General features: G+C 42.5%; 1 protein-coding gene across 1 annotated transcript in view; it reads right to left on the reverse strand.

The window, feature by feature from the left end:
* Positions 1–3,397: 3,397 nt before the first annotated feature.
* REPS2 (RALBP1 associated Eps domain containing 2) overlaps positions 3,398–16,923 on the reverse strand; it is a 95,875-nt gene continuing 82,349 nt past the window's right edge. Inside the window, exons 15-18 of the mRNA XM_032194880.1 lie at positions 14,324–14,407; positions 12,031–12,176; positions 9,833–9,938; positions 3,398–8,198 (exon numbers count right to left, since the gene is read on the reverse strand). Of these exons, the coding sequence (XP_032050771.1) occupies positions 8,130–8,198; positions 9,833–9,938; positions 12,031–12,176; positions 14,324–14,407 (405 nt within the window). The 3' untranslated portion in view covers positions 3,398–8,129. The remainder of the gene's footprint in view (positions 8,199–9,832; positions 9,939–12,030; positions 12,177–14,323; positions 14,408–16,923) is intronic.

Here is a 16,923-nt window from a genome sequence, read left to right on the forward strand (position 1 = left end):
AGCTCCGGAGGTTGGGATTTGCACTCTCGGGAGATGCTCACAGGCAATGCTGTTATCTGAGCAAGCGGAAATCAAAGCACATGAGGTCAGAGGACAATTTTTATCTGTCTGAAGAGGCACATTTTTTAGCACGGCTTTTCAGTGAGATATGGGCTCTCAGTCCGCCAAGGCCTGAGGTTTCCTTTCCAGCTCATGCAGAAACTTTTCCATGCAGATCACTGAGAAACACAGAGCATACCTGCCATGGGACAGGGAGGCTCACACACACGTCTGACGGCTTAAAAATAGTTATTACTTTCAAATGGTGCCTCAGGCTCAATGCAAGCATTGAGAGAAGATTGAAAGCCAGAGATTCACACCACCATTTACTGGATTGTACAGTGTTATTAGCAAATTCTCAATCCGCTGTGATGATACCGCCCCTCCAGGATGCCAGCTGATGTTTGCAGGGCTGACAGATAAGGAAAAACAAACAAAACCAAACTAAACAAAACAAAAGGCAAAAACAAGTGGGTGTCATGATGCAGTAATTTAGAGTCACTGCTTTAGAGATGAGGTAACCATGAACTGGCTTCGGTTTTGGTTACCCTGTGTCAAAAAACAATATAAAGAAGGAGAAAAAAATTCCAGGGACAGGCAGCAAAAATAGCTGGAGACAAAGAAACGTCTGGAAAAAGACAGACTGAGCAGATGGGAATTCCTCTGTCTATACTGGAGAAAAATAACACAGGAAACAATAAAAAATGCATATTCAATAATCGACAGCAAATGGAAAGCATAGCAGAAACTTATAATATGTAAATAAAGTTTGCGTGAAGCTTCTACTGCTGAGAGTGTGTCACAGGTACTCCCCTGTATCCACTTAGAGAAGATGGAAATGCTGCGGTGAGAAGGGATGCCGATATTGCCCTGCCTGCAGCAGCTCATGCGTTTAGGTGCCAGGGGTGCCAGAAGAGACGCCAGTCCGTCAGCCACGGCTGCAGTCTCCAGGAATCTGCATCCTGAAACGCTGCTGCCAGCCTCTGGGCCCTCCCTTTTTCCTCCAGTGCTTTTCGGCATTGCCCCATGCAGTGACATCTGGAGCAACAGCTCTGCATGGTCTGCGTTAGCATGGGCGTGAGTCCCAGATATTATTCCCCTAACTTTTCCCAAATTCTGTCAAGCAGCCCTGTGCTGAGTGTGGGTTTCAACAGACGGCCTGCAGAGCCGACAGGCCACAGCAAGCCACCCGGATGAGCTGCACCCTGCTGGCACCTCATGAAGCGCCCTGTGCTCCACCACCTGCAGCCTTGGCCACCTCCCTGCATCACCAAACCAGAGCAAAGCCATAACCCAGCTAAAGGAGAGCAGGCCGAGTCTCCTGGGCTGGGGGCTGGGGCAGAAGCAGCCTGTAAGTGTCTGTCTGTGCTCTGCCCAGTCTACCAAGCTTTGTATCAGTCTGCCAAAGGCGAGTATCACTGACTAAACGTACCCCAACTCTGTGACAGACAGCACGAACTACTTAAGTGACCTTGGAACAAAATGATTTGCACATCACGTGGCAGTCCTACACATAAGCCTCCTGGTGGTGAGGTGCTCAGCAGAGCTTTTTAGGTACATTACTCTGCTATGGGGGGCTGGGGTAAGGTGGTGGAGATGCAGCGACTTCTCCACTACCTCAGAAGCACAATTACTTCACCTGTTTCATTGTATCTGTTTCATTAAAAAACAGCACAGCAATGAGCAAGTTCCTCACACAAACTGAGGACAGGAAGTAAATTGACATTTCTTGTGATCTGTGGAAGCGGCCTAAGGAAAGTATCCCCCTTTTCCTCCTTCCCTCCCATGAAAAACAGGCCAGATACAGTATATAGCCTTGATCTTGTCTAGCCCATCACATTTCTGATGCATAAAGCATCTTCAAAATGTCCTCTGATAAGACATTCCTCCTAGCTTGCGCTACTTCATTTAGCAATCAATACGTGTAAATCAATTTGGGATCTAACTGGGAGTACAGATGTGGCACTTACCAGAATGACTACTGGATTAATACAGCTGGGACACAGCCAATGCCACTGCTTCCAGACATGCCCAAAATGGTGTGTGCTGAGTGAATACCGTGGACTCATGAGCATACTGCAACCCGACCTCACGTATCAAGGCCTCCTGCTCCGGAGCGCCTTTGTTTGAGGGCATGTGGTGCCCAGGAGGCTGGCAGGGAAGGTGAAACAGGAGGAGTGATGAAAGAGCTCTGACCCAGCTGTGGGCTACAAGATTCCCCAGGGGTCTGTTCATTTGTTAATTTTCCTTTATTCTGCTTTGCTGCAGAATCCATGTGAGCATACAGTCTCATCATGCACACTTGTGAGGCAGCATTGCCTAAAAAAATGTGGAAGGATTAAAAAAAAAAAAAAGGTCTTTGGACTTCTTATATTTCTTTTCTTTCCCATTTCCACTAAGAATTATTTTTCTAGAGCAGGAAGATGCATCTTTTATTTTTTAAGAAAGATTATTGGAAACATGAATCCAAACACGAAGAGTCAACCTGGAATTGCACGAAGGCACCCCAGAGTACCATACAATTGTAAAAATTAAGAATGGAAAAGCCATCTAAATCCATCCTGCTGCCAATGCTGAATAGCTCCCTACAGGATATTTACAAGTTTTTAGTGCCTTGGCCTTGTGCCTCACGTGCACTAGAGACATACTTCCAGGGCAATAAATCATCTCTTGTCATGGCTTAATGCTGTAAAAATTAATTTATCACTAATTATTTCCTCTTTTAAAGCCCTGCTCTTTGGATAGCTGGGGTGTAATTCTTGAAAATCACGCTAGTTGGAGAGTAGAAACGCACCATCCCCTCCAGCTCCCTGCCCATAAAGGCCAGCTCTTCAAATGCTTTTCTTTTCCCCGTTTAGTTTCAGCTCTTGTAGTTGATGGGCCACCCTTGGGACCCACCTGGCAGCCTCAGGGACAGAAAACAATGATCACTAGGGTGCTGGTGGACAACAACTTGGCTCCTCTCACTGCTCCTGCTTGGGCACCTCCAGGCCAAGGGTTCAAGGTGCCCATGGGAAGGACATTTCCTTTGTGCTCGTGCAGTCTAGGTTAGAGAAGGGTGCACCTCTTCAGGTTTATCGTGGAGCTAAGCCTGAATTCTGACAAAATGAGGCCTGACAAAGTAAAGATGAAGTATTGACTTAAGTGAGACCTACGGAAATATGATTTCACTTTAAATAAGTCTCTATTCGTCTCTCTCTCTCACGTACGCACAATCCCAGCCTAAGTGATTTCATCTTTCATAGTTGAAGGTCAGCCATCTCAACCCCGTATTTTTTCCATAGTGAGTCACAGTTACCATCCTCCTGTCAGATCTGCACAATCGACATCCTAAATAAAAACCACAAAAGCGAGAGAATTTGAAGTTATTGGACATTTTTATTTTAATGTAGCACCCAGTTCCATATCACATACATTTTCCAAAATTAGATGGGCAGAGTATAGAGCACTATACATTTTGCAGCTTACCACATGGACGTTCTGCAGCTGTGAAAACAAATTGCTTAAATCTGGCTATCTACTTTATAAGTTAAAATTCAAATATATAATAGCCTCAGGGTATTTTTTTTTAGATTAACAATGATAATGCTCGCAATACGATTTTTACATCAAAAAAATCAATAACAGAGCAAAACATTATGCGTGTGTCCATAGCACATTATCAAGAAGATAACTGGAAAAAGCTTCAAAATACATTTCTTCTCAGAGGTACTACATCATTTGGAATTTTGTTTGCTGAAAAAATACTTCTACTCTTTAGTCAATAAAATATGTCTTCACTAGGGCCTCTTTCCCGTCTGACTTTCGTAACACCGCGTATTTTCTTGTCAAGGACTGTGTGCGCTGAGGGCCAAAGGGCTGACGGTGCTGGAAAACTGACACCCCTCCGCCCCTGGCTAGAAGCTTCTCGACTGTCTTTCTCCTGTCCTGGAAGCCCATGTGGGAGGAAAGCCGCTCACGTACCACCGAAAGGTGATTTCCATATCATGTCCATCCCAAATGCTTCCTGTGAAGGCTTCCAACCCCAGCCATCCTGGTGGGGCCATTTTACGACGCGAGTTGTCATCGCCCTGGCTGGTCAGCCCTGACAGCATCAGGCGGTGTATGCCTGGATGAAAGCTGAACGAGTTCCTCTCCCCAGCGTGGCTGCTCAACTCCCAGCAGCAAAACCACTGCCTCGCACACAGGAACACTTTGGAGACAATCTGGTAAGTTAAGAAGGGTATTTGCTGACTTAACGACAGGGCTGGGTCCACTACATCACTCACATTTCTGCTACATCAGCAGAACTCTCTGGAAGAGAGAATGGAAAACTCTCTGGGAAGAGGTGGTGATGTTTCCTCTGCATCGAGTATTAATTTAATAACTCGGAGAAGGACACTGATCGTTAAGGATTAACGTTTGTTCATAGGCCGTTTGTTTAAACAAATGGAAACTGCTCACCTCACGTAATTACCAGGTTATTGTTCATATTTAAAGGCTCAAGTAAAGATGGCTTGATCTACAAAGGCAACCATTCACGGCACTTAGCTGGGCATTTTTCTTCTTTCAGCACTGAACTACCACGTATTGAAACAAATCTCTCATAGAAAGGTATCAGATGTAACAAACATGAACAGATCTATAAAGAAATGCCTGATCAAAAGGAAGATATATGAGTGCACACATATACATACACAGTCTCACGCTGTGGAAAATCCTTATCTGGGCTGTAAGCAAGAGCCTGTTTAAGACCCTGCTCTACCTAGTCTTGTCTTGTGGACAAAAATATTTGATTGTCCAAACAAATAGCTGCAGGAAAGTGAAGACTTAGAAAGGGACACCAGGCTCACAGCCAGCACATCCTCTCAGACACGAGGAAGCCAAGTTCTAGCTTCTGTTCCCAGTTACCATCCCTTGCTGGAGATGCTCTGCACAAATGCTTGCAGAAACTGTGAATTAAGGAAAGCAAGCTTGATGCATGGGATAGTGCTCTTGCTCCCTGGCCGGGCTCCCAGGTCTTAGTTGCTGTTCTGGGCCAGGCATGTCAGGGCTTAAAGTTGATCATTCTCCCAGAGCCCACTGAAGTGCCCTAAACCTTGAGGAATCTCCTTCTGCCAGGTGTTCTGCCTTAGGTTTAGGAGCATCTCCCACCCAAAGTTTCACAAAGTAAAGTTTCCTGCAAGAAGTGATGATTTCTCTGTACTCACATTTTTTTCCAAAGGATTTTTGTTTGTTTGTTTTGAGAAAATTTCTTAATACTGGATTTAGATGTGAATTTTGACCTGTCAGGCCCTGTTAATAGTTGCTATGTACATGGCCACATGGAGCATCTGCCAGAAAGAGAGCTTCCTTATGCCTTCTCCTCTCCTTCTCAAGATGTTAACAGCTTCCCAAGAGCAGACACTTTATCATTTTGGATAGGATATGCACGAATGCTTAAGCACTGAGACATACAGAAGAACAATTTCATGCAGGATATGTATAACACAGCACTTCTCCATGAATGTCTTGATTTAGTCTCTGTGTCAGCTGTTGTATCATCATCACAGCCAATACTACATCAAACAGATTACAAATTAACTCACTTTCTAGGCCTTGAAGCTAAGTATGGAATTTGATTACACCCCTCAAAGTACAACCTCAATGATAGTTACATTTTAAATTTATTAACTCCAGTGGCAGACTAACCACTAAGCATTCCTTTGTTGGTAACCAGGTATTTTAAGGTTGAACGAACACCTGTATCTTAAAAAGGAAACATCTGAAAAGGACATATAGAACAGTCTTTTCCACTCTTTCTTTCAATGCCATCTATTCAATGAATAACCTGAGTGAAATAAACAGGGTCTTCCTCTAGTGTGGTCTTCCATCACACATAAGAAAGTCACTCACTGCCGTAAAAATACATACATGCATATTTCTTTGTCATCATTGAAAAGCATTCCTTAAAAATCACACAGAAAAAACAGAAGGTGCCAGATGATTATTTCCAATTTGAGTAGCAGACGTTTATTAACCAAATGACAATGCAATAACTAAAAAGCAAACAAAGAAAGAGCACTTAGCATCCTTAAAAACTCAGGAACAACTCAGTGTTAAGGGCACATGAAATAAATGACGACAACTTCTGAACAGCACCACTGATAGCACAAGGACAGTAGCTCTTCTGCAGCTTCCTGGAAGTTCGAAGCTTTCACATTTTGTCATTGACAAGGAACGATCATCTGACTCCAGCTACGCCAACAGTCACACCAAAAAAAAGTTCCAAATCCAGAGAAATGTCTGTTGCTCATTCACATAGTGACATTTAGATGAATTGAAAGCAATGTATTACAAAAACAGATTTTTTTTTCTTTTTTTTTTTTTTTCCTGAAAAAAAAAAATGCTTCTTTTCACCTTTAGACCTCTGGATCCATATCCCACATCCATATCCCTTTCAGCAAAAGTAACCTCTTTCCTCATCACTTTAAACATTCCTGTTGAAGTCTTTCCTACTTATCACCCAACAAAACTTTTGGCTGCTCCCATGTCCTCTGATACCTCACTGCAGCCATGCCATGACACAGCCTGAATGGAGGCCAACTAGCTATTTTAAACCTATTTCTCCTTCTGCTCTACCCCAGAGACATCCTAAAGCTACTGTGAGGAAGCATCAGACAAAAAAAAAAAAAAGGTAAAAACAACCAAAAAAACAACAACAAAAAAACCCTGCTGCACAGTTTTTGCATGCTGTGTACTCAGGTCATCGAGCAACAGGATACAACAGGATACGAAACATGCAGCATCATGTTTAAGACGAATAACAAGTAGGTGAACTTGCCCAGCAGTGAAGCAAACATCATCTCTGTGAAGGCAGCAGGGCTGATAGTATGTCTGAGGCTGTCCAGCATAACAGTATTGGCCCAAGAAATAAATCAATGTTGCTTAGCCAGCTTCCATTGCAAGAACTGAGACCGAAGCCAATGACCACTGTCTCCACGGAAAAAAAAATCCCAAAGAGTTCAGTTTGCCTTGAAACAGACCCAGGTTAAAAAAAATAGAAATAAAAAAAATCTGTGCTTCTTCACTTAGAAAACAGATGAGCATTAGCAGCTTCATCCTATCAATATCATCTCCAGTGAGGTGCAAAGGAACCTTAATGAAAGCCTGCTTTAGAAGGCAATTATTTCCTTCAAATGTTTTATAACCTCATATGTAGCAGTTTTGCTATCTTGCTTCTATTGGAAATACAGTTCTTGTACACATCCTTAAAACAAATCAGCAGCCATTAAGACAACAAAGCAGACTAATATAAATATACTTAGAACAGCCTTTACAAAAATGCCCGGAATGCATTTTTAACACCTTGTTAGAAATATGCTGTTGGTTTAAAAAAAAAAAAAAAAAAAAAGTTATGCAGAGAAACTGGCAATTGCAAGCAAGTGATAGGAAAGAGTTATAGCTCAAAAAACAGTTTTTTTTTTGTAATTTCCAAAATAATACAATTTTAATATTTTTTACTGTTCTCTCTTATGATATGTAATCTATAAAATACAACTCTAACATTAAAATACATCCGTGATTGAATAATAAACAGTGCTAAGAAAATAATTATCTTACACATGATTGCTGATAAAGATTGCATGTCTGGTGAGTTTTATTCCTCTTGTACGTTCAATCCACAGGTCCTTTACCATCTTACAGGAATCGGTGACAACCAGGAACCCATCTCAAAGGATGAGTTTTAAATTTAAGCAAGACTTCTGGAATGATGTACCTCTCAAGAATCGGGACAGGAAGCGTTGCAAGAGTGTGTATCAGTGGGGAATTCTTTACATAAATAAAATACTCTTAGGTTACTCATTTCAGTGGTAAACCGCATTTACATGTCAGGCTGGGAAGAGGGAGTGGAGAGGGCAGACACCCACATCCGACAGTTTGGTGTTTGCTTTCTGTACCTTCTTCATCTGCAAAGGCAAGCAGGCGCAGCAGGGTGCGGAGGAGATGCGAGAAGCCAGCCACCTCACCACGGTCCCCTCAGCGGATGCTCCACGCAGCTGCTCCGTGCCGTGGTCGTAGCAAGGCTCTTGGTGCACGAGCTCTGCTGCTGCTGCACGCCCCGCCGGGGGTCACAAGACAGTTACGGGACGAAGCTGCTCCAGCTGCGTTTCCAAGGCAATTCGCTCCTTGTGGACCTCCTGGAGGATGGAGAGAGACGTGCCCTCACTTTTTTTGGCACTTGCATGCACCACACTGCACCAGTGAATGGCAAACCACTGGTGCTGAGCTGCCCAGGGGCATGGGGCTCTGCTGTTTCAGTAACTCTCCTTGCTGTCCTGAAACATTACCACACAGCCACCCCCCACAGCAGTCCTTGTAGCAGGGCGACATGGAGGCTCAACTACGTGCTCAGGCAGTCACGGAGAGGAGAGGTCCTACATCAGCCAGTGGAATGGCCTGGGATGCAGTGAAACAGCTAGAACTCAGCACTTTTACCAAAGAAAACCAACCAGTTCATTTTCAAATCACATTTCCCTCAAAATTACTTTCTGAGAATTCTTGGTTCATACAACCAAACTCTTTCATTTTGCAAATGTACAAGATCTGGCCACTCTGAGATGAAACGGGCCTTGCAGTCTGCCTCTTTGGCAGCCCTGGCAGGGAGAACATCAGCCTGGGTGATGAGCCGGCTGTGATGGCTTTGGGGAAAGCCTCTCCTGGCCTCAAGGCTGCCCCTGCACTGAGGCCTGGCTCTCGCTGATGTCCCATCAAAGAGCTGTGCTGATTCCCCAAGACGTCAGTGCCCTCAGCAGCGGGCAGGCCTCCACCCCTGTACTCTTCCCCGCCTCAGGGCAAGCTCACAAAGCCTGAGACATGCCCATAATGTCTGCTGGTTCCTGTAAGAACAAGGCCCTGCTTCAGCAGAAAGTTTCCAGGCAGCAATATGACTTGAAGGACAAGCTCAGTTTTCTGCTCTTCTATGAACCTAAATCTCTCCATCTTTCCATGGTCCTGCAGGTAAAATGCAGGGAATAGCAGAGGTCTATTTTGTGAAGGGACTGGAAATTAAGCACACTGAAGATAGCATATGGAAGAAAATCAGACTATAGATACACTGAACTAACTAATGATGGCAATGGGCTGTCATCAAAAGCTTTCATCTCCATGCTTATTCCAATTGCTGTCCTATATTTTGCTATGATTTCAGAACAGAGCATCCACTCTGCATTACTCTTGGGAGACCCCTGAAAGCTAGTTAAAAAGTAATATATATTAAAGTTGAACATAAACAGACTTTCATCTTGACTGGAGAAGAAGTGTAACTGAGGGTTCACCTCCCTTTTCAGTCAAGCGTGTTCATAACATGCTAGATAGAAAAAGCTGTAGCAGATGAAAAGCTGAAGTTGGTACTATCTTTGAACTGAGACAACAGAAAAAACAGATCTGGTATTTATAAGAAAGTAGCTCCTTGAGAACACGCTTAAAGAGAAGTCAACAGACAACACTAAAAATCAGTATTAGATGTTCACAAAAAGAGCATGGCTTAGCCAGTTCGTGTACACCAGAAGACAGCTACGTAGCACAACCGATCAGCAGACAAGGAAGCTACACCTTGAGTTGCTCTCTTGCACTGGGTGATACCATCAGATTGCCCAAACTTTTCAGAAAGACAAGATTCCTCCTTTAGACCTTAAGTGCCAATGGAGCTGTATGCACATAGGTTGTAACTCTTCCCAGAAAGTCTCACTCTAGCCACCCATACAGTGTAGTTATTCTCTTCCAGAAACCGACTGCAGGGAGGTTTGTCACTGACTTTCAATGTGTTCCTTACCTTCAGCTGCTGCTGGAGCTCACTGTTCAACCTGGCGAGCACAGCATTGGCTTCTTTGTTTTTTCGTATAGCAGTCTGAATAGCCCTTTTCTGCTTGGAAGACTGTCTGCCAGACAGATAAATACAAAACATTTCAATTAAGAGCCTCAATGGTGGCTGATGCCAGAAGACCAGTCACCCATTTTGTGTGTCTATACCCTATACACACTAGACTACATGTCAAAGACAAGGTACAAACTACACATTTAAGAAAAGAAAAACGTAACACTAAAATAAGATGACTGAACCAGGTGGGCTATTTGAAAGTAAAATGGCCACGCTTGTTAATCTGAATGACAGAAACCTTTTAGGCTGTCTCAATTATTTTAAAATCACTGCAGTTGGATTCAGCTTAAGAATAATCCTTGCATAGCTGTCCTTATTGCAGTATCTGTCCTTCAGCTGTTTTCAGACACTTGTAGAATTTAAAATTCAGGAGTGGCTAAAAGAAAATATAAAAATCACTCTATTCAGAAAGAAACGACATCTGCATGAAAATGCTGTCTCAGATTTTTCAAGGCTCTGCTGATTCTGATATTGCTTCACTTAAAAATAATATTAATTTTCTTTCTCAAAACAGTCACTTTTACTGAAGCTACCTGATATCACAAACAGAAACAGGCAGATGACTTACGGAATTGCCTCATCTCTTTTGCTGCTTAAATAAAAGATTTCTCTCTTATTATTATTATGACTCTATAGCCCATGGTGACTGGTGTGGAGGAAACTGCAGTCAGGCAGATGGGTACAGAAAGTGCCAACTTCGTACATAAGGACCAACTGCTCTAAGAGATAGAGGTAGCGAGAGCATAAAAGGAAAAAAGAAATACAGAAAATACTGGCTAGATATCCAAGCCCTTTTTCACAGAGATTATTTTAAAGTTTTACATGAGGCATCAAAAGCTATTTAGTGACAAATTTAACATAAACCAGATGTCCTATTCAAATAAGGTCCATAATGGTACACAGTCCCCGTTCTTTCTCTTGACAGAGCTAATGGCACTGATCTTTGCAACAGGGTCTACTTCACAACACAGTCTGGTCTTTATGCTATTATCTTCCAGTGAACTGTCAGGTTTTGCTTCAAACCACTCTCTGTAGACTATAAAGTAATAATTACAGGAGGAAAAAAAAAACAAAAAAAAAAAAACAAAAAACAACACAAGGAATTACAACCCCATGGTCATTTAAACATTTCAGGAAAGATACAGACAAGACGGGATTAAGTTGAGATGTTAACAAATGCTATTATCTGTTCTTTGAACCTCTATGGAATATGCACTCCCAAAGCACAAAATAGCTCTTTAAGGGCATCCTAGGAGTCTTATGATTTATTCTAATCTCCATTTATGCAGCACAGATTCAGTCTGCTGACAAACAGTTTGCCAAAAACTGCTCAACTGATTTGGGCATCTCGGTTTTGCTTCAGATTGAACCAGGTGCCATTGCAAGGCTTTGGGCAAAGGCAGGCTGTAATGTTTGCACAGTGTTTTGATTGAGGGAGATGTATAGACCCAAAAGAGCTTCAAGTACCTTCACTTACCATTTGTGCAGCCCCTTCAACACTGCTATTAAATAAATATATATAATGAAATCCTCCAGGTCTTTGCTGTTGAGAGCTTCAACAGCTGTACTTATGAGTACTTATTAACAAACAACACATGTTGTGTTTGGCAATTATTGGATTGTTACAAGTGGCCTATGGCTTACACCAGTGGTAAGCTCATTTCTAACCTTCCTTGTGATGAAGAAATATCACACGGGTATGACCAATATCAAGTATTTCATGACTCAGTTTCCTGGGCATTTAATTGGTTCTATCCATCCAAACAAATGAGCAAAATTCCAGAAGATTTGTGCAAGGTAAAAACATATACCCATGGAGTTAAAATGAGTTGTGTTAGAGATGCTGACTGAACAAGGCTTGCTCTTCAGATGTCTACTAGGTAGGGCAAAGCAGTAACTTTTCAAGAGGCTTACTGACTTACAGTCACTATAAACTTAGCCTGCACTGGATTGGACAGATGTAGATTTCAGAGACCTGCATCTTTTGAATGTTCTCAAAACAAGAACTATTAAGCACAAAATTATGCAAAGAGCAAGCCCTGCCACATCAGATCTCACAGTGCATTTTGGCGTGTGTGGAACAAGTTGTTTACTTTTGGACTGGGAGGTGAGGCTTGACTGCTTGCATGGAAGAAGTCACATTTATAGTGGGAGAAAGCTCGGGGGTCTCCAGCCCTTGTGTCTCCGTCCGAAGCTTCCTGCGGGCAGGTTTGGAGGGCGGCTGAACGAGAACAACCTCCTGCAAGGGAGAAGCACAGCAAAGTTAAGTCAGGCCATATGTGTCCAGTCACTAGGCTGGGGAGTGCTTGTGGCACAGAAATTGCTGACATCTGGCCTAAGGTTTCATAATTTAAAGTGGTACAGGGCTTAATTTAAATTTGGTAATAGCCTCTTGGGTTTTTGACTTTGTTCGAAGAAACAATAACTCCTACAAACCCTTACCGAATGAAACAATTACGCTAGCTAGATGAATTTTGTCTTCATCTGGATGACAGGCTCCTCAGAACTGGATTGTATAGGTCTGCATTTGGGGAGGGGGTATGAACGGATGTACTAGCACCCAGTTGGCTCAAAAATATTAGGACCACTGCAAGACTTATTTTTAATTATGCTCCCAGTTGGTAAGGATCAATCACTAGCATAACAGCTTCTACCTCAGTCCCTTGGCACACAGCCCCTCTCTTCTTATCCCCTACTCTCTTACATGAAGCAACACAGAAATGAGCTTAGAAAGGTGCATGTTTAAAATCATCAATGCAAAACTAACATGTTGAAAGTGTAGAAGTCCGGTTATTTCTCTTGGTAAGTTACATCGAAAAGAGTCTGGACTGCAGGTAAAACAAAAAGTCTTAATGCCTTTAATGAAGAAGTGTTTTCACTCTTTTAAATTAAGACATCTTTTCTTTTGCAATGAGAAGTGGTTTTAATGTTTTATATCTGTTTTAATACTGAAAGATAAACGTGCAGTTTTCAGTGCATTTTATTATTAGGTCTCTTCTACAAGTGACATAACTATTACTGCCCCATTTCAGGAATGGGAAAGTTAAACATTTTGTTTGAAACAAAGTGATATGACAAAGGTTACACATTTAGTGTCACAGCCAAGACCAGAGATCAAGTTTTACTGTCACTCGCGGAGTGTATATTACTGGGTCAGACTATCTTTCTCACTATGTTTTGGCCAACTGTTAATAAAACAAGAAAAAAAATAAATAAGGAAGCATTTAATGACTGAGCAATCATAAGAAAAAGAACTGTAGTAAACAGCCTGACCCATCAGAAGAGGTTACTATGACTGACACAGTATGAAGAAAAACATAAGACCATCAATAGTTAGAATTAGAAGGATTAAAATTATTAGAGGAATTAGAATTATAAGGACACAAGGGGGTTAGATGTTACAAACACTTCTGCCATTACTTTAAACGCAAATTAAAATATCAGAAGATCTTTTAATCAGGACATCAGCAGTGCACAGACCTCAGATAATACTGTGCTCTGAAATCCTATAGCTCCCTGCAAACTCACAATGCAAGGTACTTGTGTATGCATTCAACACCTACAAACTGGTGGGATTCCAAATACGCAATCCCAGCTGACCTTAAACTGCCAAAACACTACAAAATCCATAGGAGTAATCCCTTTTCCATTTCAAGCACAGTACTGGAAGAAATACCCAGTACCTAAAAGCAGACCCCTCCACAGGGGGCTCTTTGGCTGGCTGTCGTTGCACCAGCCCTTCAAAAGGGAGTCAGCACTGTGCCAACAGCCTTGCCATGGAGCAGGGAAACACTCAGAGGCGCTGCCAGGGCTGCTCTATCCATAAGCCAGGCTCTGTGAAGAGCACCACTGCACCTTCGGTGATTGCTTCATACAAAGTATGTGTTCACACAGAAAGAAGTTAGAAATCATACCTCCTAAGCAAATGTTTTGAGCAAATCTTTCCCATTCTGTGTACATTTCGAAGCAGACCCTGACCTCACAGCAAACAGGTGTGTTTACATCAAAACCAAACCCTTAATAACTGGAAGCAAGAACCGCATCACAACTTGGAAGGCTTACAGTGAGGCAGGGGTCAAGTACAACCAAACTCCTTTTTTGTGTCCCTTAAGGCTCCACAAGCCCCCGTTGATTTGAAACAAATGGGAAGCTGCCTTTCTTAAAGCACATGCACTGATGTGTGCATACTAAAAGCCTTCTCAATGATTTATCGGAGCTGATGTCACGCACCATCCCGGTTCCCTCTGGTGTCTTGACCTCCCGAGAAAGCAAACATGTAAAAATGTAACCCTAACCCCCCAGTTTAATTGCTTTAAAACTTGAAACAACTACATTTGTTGATGAGGGCAAATCACTCAACAATGGCACAACATACGCAGGTCTCACCTTTTTTGCTGAGCTGTTTTCTTCTGCCTGCGACGGGGGTCTGTTCATCTGAGGGTGTAACTCAACCTCAGATACTTGCTCTGTCTGTAACAACAAATCAGTCACTGCTACACCCAGAAAGTGACTAGCAGTCACATACAATAACGTCAATGAGAGGAAACATTATACACAAAAGAAAAGTTACTTTAACAATTCAACAGTAGGAGAAATAGAGGTCTAGGATGACAGCTGAATGGATGACATATGTCTTTTCGAGACTTAACAAAACTCTTTTCTTGCATTTTATTGTGCTAGGAAAACAAGAGAAAAGTTTTTCTGCGAAAAGTTAGGGATCGTGTCTCTGAATATAAATGACCTGGTAACCAGAGTTTCTTCCAAAGCTATCCTTATGGCCTAAGCGCTCAAAGGAAAAACCAAGGTGGGGTGGATAAAAGCTGAAAAGACCTTGGTTGTGCCCTGTCACCTTATCATCTCCTGAAACTGATGAAAATGCATTGGGGTAAGCTTCTGTCTTTGAAGCTGGCAAGGCTGGAGTGAGAAAAGTATGAATTATACCAAAAATTCCAATAAAGGCACTGAAAACACAAGTCATAAAAAGAAGCCAAACAATCTTCTTCCTTCCTTTCCCCCTTCTCCTGTTGCAAACAGAAACCGAGCTGAACCCTCAAAACACAGCTCTACACGGCAGCAAACCACAACGCCCTCCCCCTGGAGCATCTGACACAAGAGAAAACGAGCAGAGAGGGCTAACCCTTGGCTCTGCCTTGGAGGATCTTGCCCCGAGATCCTCCAGCACCTTCCCGTTTGCCCCAGCAGGACGTGGCAAAGCACATCTGCTACGGGAGGGCAGCGGGCTTCGGAGCTGCCTGTCCCCGGGCATGCTGCAGCAAACACGGTGTAAACAGGGCACGGCTGTTTTCTGTCTAGAAAGCATCAGCTGGCTTTTGAAGACGGGGAAAGCAGGCAGCAGCAGGGAGGCTGAGGGCACTTGGCACTCGCAGGCTGCCTCCTCTCCTCTCTCCCAGCTCCTGTCAAGTCGGAGCCAAGCTGACAGCGGCCCCCAGGCAGGGCAGGCAGCCTGCCATCCTGCTCGCTCCTCACAAAAAAAAAAAAAAAAAAAGGCTCGCTTCTACCCAGGTGAAAGCTCAGGTTTAAAAATAAAAAGTTCAAGGCAAGCCTCAGACTTTAAAGGGGCCAGGATTTTAGCCAAAATAATAACCTGTCACACACTGAAGAACCGGATTTGCTCTTGCCAGGAGGTTTCTGCCTAGACCCATCAAGTTGTGGAGTGGTCACAAGTTTCACAGGGCTTAACCACAGGTTAAAAAATGACAGAATGGACACAATGTAGTATATTTTAAAATATACTTTTTTTTTTTTTCCCCCCCTCATAGCACTTCCGTTTCTTTTGTAACAACCAGTAAGAGCTCTACAGAGAGCTGCAGGGGAAGAGCAGTTCTGTCAGGTTACTGCTGCTCTTCAACCATACAATGTTGAACATCTATACAGAGCAGCGAGATTTGTGATTTTTTATTTTATTTTTTATTTTTTAAATGCGTGTGAAATTCCACTGGAAAGGAGGAGAATGTGTCTTGGCTGATAAGATCTCTCTCCCCCTCTTCCAAGTGTGCTACATCTGTAGTGTTATCTGATGGCATAATAAAAATAAACACGCTGTGACTTTCCAGTAGTATTTGAATATTAATGACTTAAGTATTTGGATTTCAAATAGCTATTAGATACTAACATTTCAATTCTGGAAACCTTTTTTCACGGATTGAAGAGCTTCTTTTATATCTGTTGATTTCTGGTACAAATAGGAGAGCAAAATGGAAAAAGCAATCTTTTTTTTTTTTTTTTTCTGTCTACACAAATCAAAGACCTTTAAAATGCATTTAATGTAACATAGCATTTCTTTATCAGCAATGTGAATAGCCCATAACCTCTCTGATTTGTACAACCACTTTTGATATATCTGAAAGAAATCAAGGGTCTGGGCACTGTTAACAGTAGCATGGGAAGATCTATGGGGCTTTCATGAATGATTTGGGGATAGCAAAGCTCAAATACCCAGCAGAGCCACACAATAAATTTGGTCCCAAATCACATCACTTTGATAAATCACTTATTTAGGGGCAGCAAGAGTAAAGACAGTCTTTCAGAGAGCTGTGTAATATGTACACTATGAAGCCTTCATGGTATAGCTTTGCTGCAAAACGAGTGTGATGACAAGGACATGTGAGAGCCAGCTCTGAATGACCTTCCTTGGACTGGGGGCTCCAAACACCCCCTAACCTGGCCAGACCAGCAGCTTCTGGTGCTCATACTCTTGTTGGAGTCTGCATTAAACCCTGCATCAAAAGCAAGAATACAGCACCTTATTCTACAGCGTGGAAAAAAAATAGCAGAGGTTTGGTCTCCTTTCATGTGTAGATAAAATGCAGCTTTCAAAAACTGATGTGTTCGAGCAGCGTAGAAGTAACTAAACAGAGATGTACTCTACAATGTCAATTGCAAATATGAATGAAAATTGAAGTTAGAATAAGATAAATGACCTGCAGGGAAAAAAAGGTGGGAAAAAAAATAAAAAGCTAAAACTG

This window comes from Aythya fuligula, chromosome 1 (genome assembly GCF_009819795.1).
Source record: "Aythya fuligula isolate bAytFul2 chromosome 1, bAytFul2.pri, whole genome shotgun sequence".
NCBI lineage: Eukaryota > Metazoa > Chordata > Aves > Anseriformes > Anatidae > Aythya > Aythya fuligula.